Source organism: Indicator indicator, chromosome Z (assembly GCF_027791375.1).
Source record: "Indicator indicator isolate 239-I01 chromosome Z, UM_Iind_1.1, whole genome shotgun sequence".
NCBI classification, from domain to species: Eukaryota; Metazoa; Chordata; class Aves; order Piciformes; family Indicatoridae; genus Indicator; species Indicator indicator.
In genome coordinates this window covers 49887457-49901330 of record NC_072053.1, presented here as the reverse complement: position 1 = coordinate 49901330, position 13874 = coordinate 49887457, and the positions used below count along the sequence as shown (strand labels likewise).

At 34.9% G+C, this 13874-nt stretch overlaps 1 protein-coding gene across 1 annotated transcript in view; it reads right to left on the bottom strand.

Moving 5' to 3' along the window:
- VPS13A (vacuolar protein sorting 13 homolog A) overlaps positions 1-13874 on the bottom strand; it is a 102317-nt gene that overhangs the window by 45258 nt on the left and 43185 nt on the right. Inside the window, exons 34-46 of the mRNA XM_054397481.1 lie at positions 13518-13665; positions 12571-12721; positions 11621-11745; positions 10693-10862; positions 9827-10047; positions 8077-8309; positions 4881-4973; positions 4050-4406; positions 3204-3305; positions 1807-1965; positions 1438-1699; positions 389-549; positions 125-228 (exon numbers count right to left, since the gene is read on the bottom strand). Of these exons, the coding sequence (XP_054253456.1) occupies positions 125-228; positions 389-549; positions 1438-1699; positions 1807-1965; positions 3204-3305; positions 4050-4406; positions 4881-4973; positions 8077-8309; positions 9827-10047; positions 10693-10862; positions 11621-11745; positions 12571-12721; positions 13518-13665 (2286 nt within the window). The remainder of the gene's footprint in view (positions 1-124; positions 229-388; positions 550-1437; positions 1700-1806; positions 1966-3203; positions 3306-4049; positions 4407-4880; positions 4974-8076; positions 8310-9826; positions 10048-10692; positions 10863-11620; positions 11746-12570; positions 12722-13517; positions 13666-13874) is intronic.

The window sequence follows — 13874 nt, the reverse complement described above, 5'->3', positions numbered from 1 at the left end:
CAGTATTAATTACAGTATTAGGTAGGCAAAGGGAAAACATGCCTTTTTCTAGTGTTATTGTTGGATACGATAATCAACAATGTATAAACATACTCCACGATAAAAGAGGAATACAATAACATACCTGTAAGAAGACAATGGTATGTTGAACTCATTTTCTGGTGAAGCAGTTCCCAAACATCTTCCTTCCTCAAAAATATTCAGTGGAATTGAAAAATGATTCCTTATCTATGTGAAATAAAAATCCAGCAACATACATTAGGGAAAAACGGAAAGATAAGTGTTTTGAGCTGGTTTTTTAACAAGTGTATTTAAAGGCCATAGGATCACTTTCATTCATCAAAAACTAAAATAATAATTAAATTAAAATGTATGGTAATATAATTACCTGAACAGGAGAACGTATAGTTATCATCTTGCTTCCTTCAACAGTATCAATTTGGCAGACAATAGACCTTTCAACACCTGAGTCCTCACGCCTCACTCTGTAAATACATCGACCCACTTTTGTCAATGGAATCTTTTCCACAGTGGAATGATTATCAGGATCTAGAATAAACAAGATGAGAAATAAAAGGCTCAGAAGGAGTATAAAGATGCACTTGAAAGAGAGACATGTGCATTTAATTGAATCCTTTTAACAGATTGAATGATACAGAAAAAAATAAAGAGATAAAGTACAATCATCACTTTTAATATGCCAGTCTTGCAGTGTTAATAAAGAGACAGGAAAAACAGTACATGAGTCCATTACTCAAAATATTTACATGCATTTTGCCAATGTAAATAAAATCAGTACCTAAATAAAATCAGTACCTAAGGAGAAATGTTTACAAGATGTAATTGTTTATTAACAAGGTACAGCTCATATAATGGCATGAACAATTCAAGTAACAAATCATATGGTCAAGACTAGTTTGAAAAAATCAGTTTTGGAAAATTATCAATTGTTACAATAAATTCACTGGAAGGTTAACCCATTCACTATTAAAAATAGCTAAATTTAATTTTAGCTTTAATTGTGTTTTAAATTATCTGAAACAATGTTTTCTTAAAACTATCCCCCTTAAAATAACAACTTCTACAAACACACACATATACAGGGCCCAGAATCTACAAAAAAGGTATTGTTTTGGGCATCTTAATTCTGCACTAACATGTAAATACAAACAAAACTATCTTATTCCAGTAAAATTATGAATTAAACATTTATACTACAAAAGTTAGCAAGCAAGGTAACTTCTAGCTGTGAAGACTAAAGAAGGATTTCAAATAGTACTACCCATCTAGAACCCAAAGAAACATTCCTTTCATGTTATGTAGCTTCTCAACACTTAATGTGTACACGATGCAGTTTTATAAAACATGCAGTATTTTAAAAAAAGCAATACCCAAAACCAAACCAAAACCAGAAGATATATGAACTTGGGAACTTACAGATCTGAATGTAAAACCTCTTGCTACTCAGAGTTGTCATTGCTGTGAACTGGTCACTCTCATTTTTAGTTCTGACAAATTCCATATTTAAATTCTCTCCATCTTTTAAATGAAATATTTTTGCTCCAAATTCAACATTTAGGACACTAAATGAATCACTAGGTGAGACAGTGATGGGAAGTCCTAAAGAATTCATTATTACAAACGGTGCTCGGTCTTTTTTGAAGATGTCTGAAGTTTGACTAGCTGCTTCAGCAAATGCCTAGAAAGCAAAGAGCAGATACAAATGCATTAAGACTCCATTTAGACAATCTATACAAACATTCATGTAACAATCCTGACACTGCACAGTTACATAATCTTTCTTACCGTGCCCAAGTTACTTAACATTTGTAGCCCACATTTGGATAGTGTAATGTTCAGCTGGTCTTTTGAGGACACGTTTATTACTGTTTTATATTCTGGAACTTTGTAGTTTTCTTCTTCTGCATCTGATTCCACTAAGGCTTTTTTAGCTTTCTTCTTCATCTGAAAGGAAATTTTAAAAGAATTCTTATTTACCACTGCTTCTAAAGAAGCAAGTTTCACCTCAAGATCCTTTTTCTCTCCCTTTCCCACTTCTGTGTCCTACTACATTTTTATTTGTTTGTTTTGTTTCATTTTTTTCTTTGTTTTCTTCATAAAACGTAAGAAAGGAAGGCAAGAGGCAGAAGATATATTTCAGGAGACAATGAAATTTCAAATAGCAGCAGTTAAAACTACTTTTATTCAAAAATAAAGAACATACAGTTAAACACTACTAACATATCCAGTAAATACTGTGTGTGAAATTGTTCATCTTAACATACCTAATAACACTGTGAAAATTAAATAATTAATCAATTTCCCATTATGGAAACAGCCAAAATTTAGCGTTCAATATTTTTCCAAATCAAATACTTATTTTGTATGTTTTCATTTCTTTGAAGGAAAAAAAAATTTGAAAGATAAATAAATAAATAAATAAATAGCCCCCCCCAGTAAATCTGGGCAAAACACTGGTTTGACTCACTATATTTCCCCTTTCTCATGCATTAGGTGTTGTATTTTCTGATTCTTAAGAATATTTTAAATAGCAATTTCTTAATACAATATTTCAGTCCAGATTCTTTAACCTTCAGAGTTCATCACAACAGTCCATGGAAAAAGTCCATTCTTCCATTTTGAACAACATCTCAGGTTACAACTATTTGAAAACTTTTGAGAAAATCAGAAAATAATGCAATAAAATAAGACAAAAGGAAAAGAGTATCTTCCTGCCTCCCTGCTTATCTACTTTGCAATCAGAATCTAGTTTATTTCTGAACTGATGTGGTCAAAGCAGTACCCCCATAGTGCATTTTGTGCTGGTCTCAGTTTTTCCAATACATTTCTTCTACACATACTGCTGTGGAACGAGATGAGTGGTTTTCCATCTTTCAAAACTCACTGAATGCATCATTAGCATACAACCTAACTTAAAGAAAATGACAAAAATCCATTCTATCCAGTACAACTGGAAAAATATTTTCTTACCACCTGAAAGACCACATTATTTAACAGTCTCTGAGTCTGGATCTTAACTCGTCCAGGAGCTGGTTTCATTCACTAATTGGTAGAAAATGAGTACCGACAACCAACAAGAAACAACAAAATTCTTAGCTTAGTCTGAGCAGTGAAATGTGCAGACCATTTGTTTCATCTGAGGTATTTAAATGGAGTATTTCAGTTCAGCTTTGGAAATATACCTTGATTTCAAGAATCCATGGTTTGAAAAAATCAGTCTTCTCAACTTCTAGCGGTTCAAGCAAAGGTTCCCATACCCCAAACATCTCATTAAAATAGTGTACCTACCAAAATGCAAAAGTCAATTAGGATATTACATACAACTTAAACCAATAAAAGCTCTGTAGATCTTAGAAGACTTAAAATTATGATTTACATGTATATTAATTAATTAATTTGGTAACAAGATTTATAATCAGATTGCATTTTTCACTCCAGTCATAAAAGAAGCATGATGCATCAGAGAAATAAATGAAGCTAAGTATACTACAAAGATATATTCCCAAATACATGATGTAAGGTGTTTCACTTAAAATATAATTTTGGCTTAAACTGTAGACACTAGAAGTCAAAACCACTAGAAATAAGGAAGAATCTACCTACTACAACCACGAAATTTTGTCACTGATTTCCAAATACAAGCTAGTCTAGACTTTTATGTGCAATACTGGTATCACATAGGATTTTATAGACATGATAAATAAATGTATTGTACTGTAATCTTAAATTAAAATTGTCAAAGTGTTTTAGCCAGATGTCGATCCAAAATTTAATATGGATGCAACAGGCCTTTGGAAGTTTTATATAACTGTAAATGTGAGATTGTATAATGCTAATTACTGCCATTGAAACACTACATACAATGCATAGTATTTTCATTTTAACTACCCTAACATCTCATTCGCTTCCTGCTCCCAAAATATATATCCACAGTTTAGTCATAAAATAAATGGATTATTTTTAATTTCTAAATAACATAATGGATTTAAAATATTAAGAAAACCTCTTTCTTTTGTAAGACTCCTCACCTCTAGCTCAAGATGAGAACGTAGGTTAATTAGCGTACTCCAGTTTTTGACTTCTCCCAGAAATGAGGACTTGGCTAAAAGCATTGGTACAGTTCGGTGCCCAACTCCAGCTTCAAGTGTTAGAAAAACAGATTCTATATTTATTTTCAATGACTCTCCTGTAGGAACTAGTTCAGCAGTTGGATTTTTATCTTCGTTTCCCTTTGACTCTTCAAGAAACCACATTTTTAGATTTTTTATATCCTTCTTATTCCACAAGTCTGGAGGAATTTGACTAACATCTTCTTCTGTTGTTTCTGCAGTTTGGTAAAGAGCTGATGTAATAGTTATTACTGTGTTTATGATTATTGGTGAAACCTGTAAGTAAGAAGTTGGCATCATTGGAAATAAGAAACTCATACAGGAAACAGTCATCTACTGTCAGACACAAAATTATAATAAAATGTAATACTAATAAAACACGTCTGTTCCCTGTTATGTTTGAAAAATCGTTCCTTCCCACAAGCTACAGCAACTTATTTTCAACCCCTGCCTTTATCTCAGTTGGGAGCCTTCTAAACAGCATCATCCAGTGCTGTTGTCTGAACACTTCAAGATTTATCTCTTGATAAGTCATTTTACAAAACAGATTCCAAAAGCAAAGCCTGTGAGATGATAATTAATTTTTTATTTTATTTGCTTTCACATGATAAATACCTGATGAAGAACAGAAACAATTCACCACTTCAATAATTCCTTATGTTTTTTTGTTTGTTTGTTTAACAAACATAACCCACACACAATTTCTGATCAAAAAGAAGAGAACTAAAAACATAGTAAAAGTCTACCTACTTTTATTGTTAGAGATTTAATCGTTAGATCAGCTGCCTGTGGATTTGTACCTGACTGTTTTACCTCAAAGAAGAAGTCACAAGGCTGTAATACCTATACAAAAAGAGTAAAAACAGGTTAAATAGGGGAAAAAAGCAACAACTTGATAATCATGTACTTTTAAATTACTGCATGCCGAAGGTACCAAAAGGAAAGGTTACCATTTTTTGGGTCTTGAACATTAGAACAAACATGAACAGCAGTAACATGTTCAAACATAAAGAAAAAGAGTAATCAGAAGCATCACCTCAGCCACTCTCAATCATTAAAGATTCAGATGTTAGCTATAGTAAAATGCATTACACATCAGTAGCTCCATTCTTTAGGTGTCTTCAAATACACTGCATCATGACCCCTGTGACTTTTGAGGAGAATCAGACTTTCCATTTAAGGGCAATACACCAAAACCAGTTAAGTTTTCCTGAATAGAAGTATCACCATTTGAATCACCATCATTCAATTCCAGCTTTACTTTACCATCTGTCCTTACAGAGTTGCACTTGCGCAGGTTTACCAGAACCAAATCTAAGGTAAACTGTAAACAACATCCCAGTGCTATGTCAGATGTAGTTAGACTCTATTGATACTATGATGACAGAAAAAAAATGCCTTGCAATCCCTACTGAAAAAGGTAACCCTGCTCAAATTATTTTTTCTTCATTGCAGCCAAGAACAAAAAAAGCCACAGGTTACATGTGAGAAATGTACAGAAAGAACCTCATCACTTTTGCTAATCTAACTCCACAGGCTAGTTTTCTGGGTATTTGGGGAAACCTATTTGCCAGGAGGATGGATTCATTCATTACTAATGTCCCCAAAGTTTAGGCAATATAAAAATCTTCACATCAATACCTACCTTCAGAAATCTTGTAACCTCCTCCATATAGCCACATATCATACATTTTCTTTTTCCACTAAAGGGTGGCATGGAATGCCATCCAAATCTCCATTTCTCTGATTTTTTTTTTCCCAGATAGAAATTGCATTGTTTACAGAAAATCTAGGTTCAGACATTTCCTGACATTCATGTTTTTAAAATGCTGCTGCATGCAGAGAATATCTTTTTTTGACCTCTACTACTGAGAACTTTCTGAATCTTTCAAAGGTACTGTTTTAACAATCAAAAACAAGGTGCTCTGAAGTTTTCTTCCCTGCTTTACAGCACAAGTATCTCGTCAAATACAGTTTTCTTCAGTTACTACAGCTTGAGGTAATAATAGATTCTGGCACAAGATATTCCTCTAAGAAGGAAAGCTTGGTGTGACGCCTTATGATTGCTTTCTACAAAGCCAGCCACATTTATGCCATATGCACCAGCTAAGGAAATTCAAGTCAAGCAGCTTAGCATTGTGTTGTACGTATCAGTCCAAGTGCATCACTTTCTCAATGACTAGATTAACAGATTGTCATGGGTTGAATTCAAATTTGCTACTATTACTCAAAACCATCCTGCCTCATGCCAGCTTCACAATGAACGTGCTGGCTGGAGAAAAGCATTATGAGGCTTGAAGTTCAGATTGTAACATGGGAGGCTTCTTATTCCAGTTGCTGCTTTTTGGTTCCAGGTTTTGGGCTCTGGCTCCTTTCTGCAAGGATGGTGGTGATACAGGTAGAAGTTGAGTAGTACACTGGGTTTGTTTTCTGTTGTACGCTGTGTTTTTTCCTTTTCCTGCATTTCATTGTGCTTTTTTGCAAGTAGGCTAAGCTAAGGTATTCATGCATTATGTTATTAGCTGAAGTTGTTAACTGTTTTGCTCAGTAAAACTTTTTTCTATCAACCCAGAGGGTCTTTTTTTGTGTGTGTGTTACTTTTTCCTCACTTCTGTGTTGGGGGAAACAAAAAAGGTTAACCTGTTTACTGTGGATTAACACAGATCAGCAAAATAAAAGGCTATGTCTACCCAAGAAGTAAACTCAGCTGCTATGTTCAACACAAGAACAACACTGAATTGTTAAGAGTGGGCCCAGAGGAGGGCCACGAAGGCTGGAGTATCTCCCCTATGGAGACAGGCTGCAAAAGTTGGGGCTGCTCAGCCTGTAGAAGAGAAGGGTCCAGGGAGGCCTTCTAGCAGCCTTCCAGTACCTGAAGGAGGCCTACAAGAAAGGTGTGAATGGACTTTCTATAAGAGCTCATACTGATAGGACACGAGGAAATAGTTTTAAACTGGAAGGGAGTAGACTTAGACTAACAAGAAGTTCTTTACTCTGAGGGTGGCTGCCCAGAGAAGTTGTGGGCACCTCATCCCTGGAAGTGTTTAAGCCCAGGCTGGATGAGGCTTTGAGCAACTTGGCTAGCGGGAAGTATCCCTCTCATTAGCAGAGGGGTTAGAATTAGATGATCTTTAATGTCCCTTCCAACTTAATATGATTCTAGGAAATTAAAGTATCTGATAAGGAGCTGAAGTGGAAATCCAGTCCTTTGTGCTTACAGTTTTGGTCTTCTCTACATATCTCCATAAAGCAAGCAAGCAGGCATTAACAGAGCTGACAAGACTAGTTCTTCAAAATTCCTCTGTGGTCTGAAGACACAGATAACATTGCATACACTGTCACTTTGAACTCCGCAATACAACAATATAATTTCAGAGGTAACTGAGATATAGTCTGCTGTAGAGGCATAAAAGCCTCTATGAATTCCCACTCAGTCAGTATCAGTAACTAACAAGTCTGATTCTATTGCCAAAATATAAACATGCAGTTTTAATGTAACAGATCTATGGACCTTAACACAAAGGAATTTATGAACAGCATACTCTCTAAGTAATATATTTAATCATAAGTACTGACCATTCTGTCTGTGACCTTTTGATATAGCTGTTTAATGCAAAGTTTCAGATTGAAGTATTCCAAATTTACTACATTGCATCTGAAATACTGTGTTCTATTTCTTTGGCTTACATTGGGTGTAAGAGGTTTTCTGACATTTTACTCCTCTGGGTTCTTAATTTTAGCTTGCCTTACAAACCAAATTCGAAAGCCACAGATCAAGAGATCGTGTTTTCAGAATATCAGACAAAACAGAACAAAATCAACAAAAGTGAATTAGCCTCAGAATCTTCCTCAAATGTCTAATATACATTCTAGTGACGGAAGCTTCAGAAATACCTTGCATTCTAGTAGCAGCTTTCCAATACAAACCAGATGTTTGCAAACTCACCGTAGTAACGTTTCCTTTCCTTTTTTCTGGAAGAAATGGGCATGCTTTCATTTGTATCTCTTTAACAGCAGCTGTCATGCTATACCTTTCAGGGCTATTTTTAATGAAGACTTCACACTGTGTTGTAACCACCAATGCAGGAGCATCACTTCTTGTTAGATCAGCCACAAACACAATCTCTGGATTTTTAACAACAATGTTCATTTCCATTGTAGATACAGGCTGCACAGGTGCTTCAAAACCAGAAATTAGATCAATTATTCACAGATTAAATTACCATTACTTATCTCTCACAATTTACAGATAAGTTTTAAAGATTTAGTAATAAGATATACCATAACTGGAGTTAGAAAACCTGTAGGTATCTATAGCATCAGCCAGCTATGACATGCTCTTATGAAAATGCTATGACATGTTTTCTGCTCCCTGGAGAAGCAAAGCAGTACAGTAATGCAGTATTCACTGGTTTTGATGTAACCATTTCTGATATACTTTTATGAAAGACTTCTTAATTTGTTTAATTTGATTTTGATCACCTACTAAATAATCACAGCAAGCCTAGCTGAGGTGGACACAACAAAGATATTCAGGGTATGGGAAAACTAAACAAAACAAAAAAGTGACTTGCTTTGCAGGCTCTATGTGAACTACCTGAGGCCTAGAAGCATAGATAGCCCGTTTCCTGCTCTGATGCTCTAGTGGCCTTATTGCTGTCATGTATAGGGTCCTGCATTAGAAAGACAAAACTGGGTGCTGTGATGGTTTGAAACTGTCTTTTTAATTTTTCCTTGCAAAGTTCAGAACAGAGAAAGTGAAAGAGTGTAAATAAGTCACTATTGGGTGTAAGAAAGCAAAATACTGATTGTTCTAAACACTTCCATTGGATAGATAGAAATGTTTAGGAACTATTACCCAAAACAAAGTGGGCACTCTGCACATTCTGCGTTCTGCAGTGGGGGCAGTTGCTGGGCTGTCTGGCTGCTGTTTCTTCTTCTCTTCTGGCTGAAGATAACACACACTGACCTTGGCAGCTAAGTTAACAACTTTCTGCTTAACTAACTCTGCTTCTTTGTCCATGGGGGTCTGGGGGGAAGCTCCTGAGAGAGAGAGAGGCCCCTTTGGGAGGGTCCCCTTGGGGGGAAGCAAAGGGAGATCGGTTGTGCTTTTCTGTTGATTGTATATATTTGTAAATGTTGTGAATTTTGTATATTTGTACATATTCATTGCATTTCATCATAGATTTTAGACTCTGCTTGTAAATACAGCCTTCATTTGCTTCCAGACTGAGCTAGCCTGGTTATTGTCGGTGGGGGGGGAATTTCAGCTCACACTGACACAGGTGCTCAATCTAAAAGCCTGTTTCCTGATACAGGGAGAAAGGCACCTCAGTAAACAGGTGAAATGACACTTCTAGGCAGCAGTAATCTGTCAGACTGAATTCATATTTAAGTATACTATAGTAAGCTCCATCATTTTATAAAAACTTTGAGACTACAAGACTGCCAAATAACACCTAGAGTGCTAGCTGTGATTGTCCCTTTCCGTTTTATTTTAGACATACATTTGTAGGTATTTCCTTTGTCTTGTAAGACAAAGCTTCATTTTGAAATAAAGACCAAGGGACATGAAGCAATTTCCATGATGCAAACAAACTGCATAAAAAAAAGTATTATCATTTTTAAAATAGTATTGTAATATCAAAATTACAGAGATAATTAAATACAAATTCTTAAATATTTTCAGTATATACCTTGCTCCTTTAATGGTAAAGACTGTTTGAGATTTCTCTGTGCAGCAGCACTTTCTGCATTAGCCTTTACGAATATATCTGCAACAGTAAGTAGAAACTCCATGCTTGCACACAGGTATATCTCTTGAACAATAACATCAAGAGCAGTGCCATCTCTCCCCTGCTTATAGGTTATATCCATCATAACTTTCTTTTCAAATCCATGTTTCATTTCCACCATCCTGAAAGACCATTAAGACAGCATTTAATGACACAATAAAAAACAGCCACAAATACCTGGAGCCACTAGGGTCTCACTCCAGCTGCAATATATTAACAAGAATGAATTTTAAAAGTAACACCAAAAAAATGTAAGACAATCTATCAGAACATTAATATAAATTGAGTAAAACTTCAAAACTAGCTAGTTACTTATTTATGGGAGTCCAAAGGCATTCACACTTTTTAAAAGCCAAACCATCATGATTCCTTGTTTCTATATCAATAGTATTATTCTTCACTGAAATTTGCTACTCTTCATGAAAACAAAGCCAAAAACCAACCAAACAAAAAACCAACCAAACACCGAACAAATAAAAATACCCTTAAGCCTTACTTAATGAGTGGTTTATTAAAGCTGAAAAGTTTCTGTATGTATTTATTAATTTCATATTTAAAGTCCTGTTTCTTTCATATTTGAAGTTTATTTCCAGCATTTATATGCTCAGGAAAAATGTGGGGGAAAAAAAGGCTCAAGTAAAACAAGTCTAGAGTAACATATAGTTTAAGAACCACCCATACCAAAACAATCACAGTTTTAACAGAACACTAAAACAGGAACACTGTGTGAAACTCCAATAAACAGTAATTTATGTCAAAATACAGACCTTGGCGTGGCCTTCTGGATTGATTGTCTTTTATCATCTAATGTACAGTTTGCTAGTTTGACTGATGCGTTCATTGAACCATCTGATAACATTTTGACAGCAGCTGACATCAAAACTAACTTAAACTCTGCAAGCTTCAAAAGGTCGTGTCTCTGATCCAAATTTGTAACCTGTTTAAATAAAATGAAAATACGTTTGCAGACTTGTTTACATGTAAATGGAAATAACACACAGGTGTGATGAAAACTTCATCCTAACCTGTAAGACTTATATAATAATAGCATGTTAAATAAACCCACTTGTAACACAAAAGACAATAAAAATCAGTAACACAGGTAAAATTGAACAAAAGGGAAACTCTACCCTTCTCCCAGATTGCTAAAGTACATTTGGAAAAAGGAGATAATGTTTAAAAGAAAGTATAATTGTCAATGCAGGTTTGGGTTGCTTGCTGTTTAAAATACACAAACACCAAATAAGAAATTAAGTTTGTCTCTTATGACTACATATGAGATGTTTAATCACTTCGTAAGAGTGTTCAGATATTAGAAAATTGTTCAAACTCTAAAATAAAAGACCATAAACTTACAGTAAAATATTACCAAACTTTAAGTAAGGAGTATGCTGACAAGTACTGTAAATTTAAATCAGTAAGAATAAAAATGCATTCATACTGCAATACAAATTTGAAGTATCTCAGCATCACAGAAGATGCTATGTATTATGTGTCACCACTGGTTATTCTCTTTCTTGTAATATCTGACAGTACTTAGATAAAATAGTTATTTATCATTTCCATCATGTTTCTTACTATTGCTAGAAATCACTTTCTCTGCTCATAAATTAAACTATTCCTGTTCAGAATCTTCAGGACTCTAAGCAACCTTTAAGCTCTTTCTCCCTTTTGGTAAAAAAAAACTGTATTTACCTGTTTTGAATTTGGACTATACAACACTAAAGTCAGAGAGTCGAATCTGAAGTCCAGTTTTAGTGTTGTTTTTATTTTCACAGGTGAATGCAATTCCACCACAGCTGATGTTACAACAGTTACACCTTTCAGAAACGAGAAAAAACACTGAATATTAAATTACTTGACTGCAAATAATAATAAAAAAACAACAACAACAAACAACCCCACAAAAAAATCCAACCAAACTCAACATCCATTAATGACTGTAACAACTTCCCTTTTCTTCCACATGCAAATCCATCTACCCTTAGGATATGTTTTTCACACTCTCTATAATCACTTTTGGCAGCATCACACAATGAGAAAATAAACCAATTTGCTCATATAGTCTACATGCAATTTTACCATTTTTAAGACATAAGTGTCTAAATTGTCCTAATGTTACAAGCTACTGTGTTCAGGAATGTCACAAAAGATAAAAGTTTATTTCCAGTTTGTTTATCTTGCCACATTTTTGCTAATTTTCGCATTTAATGAAAGAGATTCCACATAAGATTCTTCTCTTAACCTTGCTTTTATTTAGTGTGTGCTGAACAGTTTATGGGCATGCCATCATTATGGCAAAGCAAACAGATCTAACACTGAACAGCAGCAGAACCACCACACACATGAAAGAGTAACATAGCAGCTCTTCAAACTTGAGATGTTACTGAGTCCAACTGACAGACTTTTAAGTGCTTATTGCATTAATGCCAGCAGAACAAGACAGTCCTTCAATTAAAACACATCATGCTACAAAACTGATTCTTCGTTATCAGTATTGTTGGCTATAGCTCAAACCACCATGTCAAGATAATACAGCAATGCCATTAGAGACAAATGAATCTGGCACCTTTTCTTAAAGTCAATTCTAACAGAAATAATAACCAGACAAATGCTAGGCCAACAAGTAACTTTAAAAATATTACCTGCAGAGTGTTGTGAAGTACTATGCATATCACTACTATGGCTAGTTGAATCTTTCAGTTCTGGTAAAGATGTTGATGCACCAGAGCTCCCGCCAATATTTTCATTTAGTGTCCTCAATATTGTGGTAATATCTTCCTGACTGAGAATTAGCTTTAAAAAAAACAGACTTCTTAAATTCAGTTAATTAAGCTATTGGTAAGTAAAAATCAAAGTTTACAAATTAACAGATACACCAAACTAATCTTATATGAGTGTCTATTTAAGAGACTAAAGAACCAACTGTTTGTTTGTTTTCCCTCAAATTCACACCTCCCTTATAGCAACTTCTAGAAACCAGAAGTGGTTCACACATTATTCTGTTTAGGCCCACAAACTGTCTTAACAAAGCTACAGTTTAGAAACTGAATGTCTTAAGTCGTACATGTGTAGTTTGACCTATAGTCACCCAAAATTGCTATCTGCATTTAGCTATAAAGCACCTTACAGTAGTGGTTACCAGTTTCATTTCAAAATTTGGCAAACTGGTTTTCCAACAAGATTCATTTTTTTAATGTTAAATTTAAATAAGCATGTACACCAACATGCTCAGGCTTGTCATGGATATGAATTCAGCACCTAGGTGATCATGCTGCCAGTAAGCCCCAAGTTTTTCCAGTCCTAGTTTGAAAGAGACTGACAAGTAAGAGAAGGCTGTAACAGCATACCTGTTCTTAGCTAGTGGTACTAACTTACAGTATAAAGTCTGCCTATAGTACCATAAATGAAATAGAACAGAAAGCTCTTAATTCCTTTTTCCCTATGAAGCAACAAAATACACTCCACCTATGTGTCTTGAAATCAAAAATACCCTAAGGAAAATGGATTTCTAAGGACAGAAAAATATATCCTTTCTTTACTGATATTTTTACTGATATTTTAACTGCTTCTATGAGAAGTGAGTGCTTACATTCATAGGCTTGAGTCTGCCAGATATTTCAATGTCAGGAACTTCGTTATACCATGCTGCAGCTAAATTTCTTTCAACAGCTACTTCCAGATTGAGTGGCTGCAGCAACTGTACTTCAGTTTGCAACGAACCCTGCTCATAGCACGATCTGTGAACAGAAAAATACTCCCAGCTTGACATGCTCCATGTACACATTCTAAAAACACACATTTCTGCATTTTCCTCATCTTTTTGAATAGTACCCTAAGACAGTATTCACACCCCTCAGAGTATTTATCCCCCTCCCAATCCCCAGCATTAACATCCTTTTTCAAACACTCTTTATACCTAGCAGGCTTGAGAGGTACCCTTCCTGCT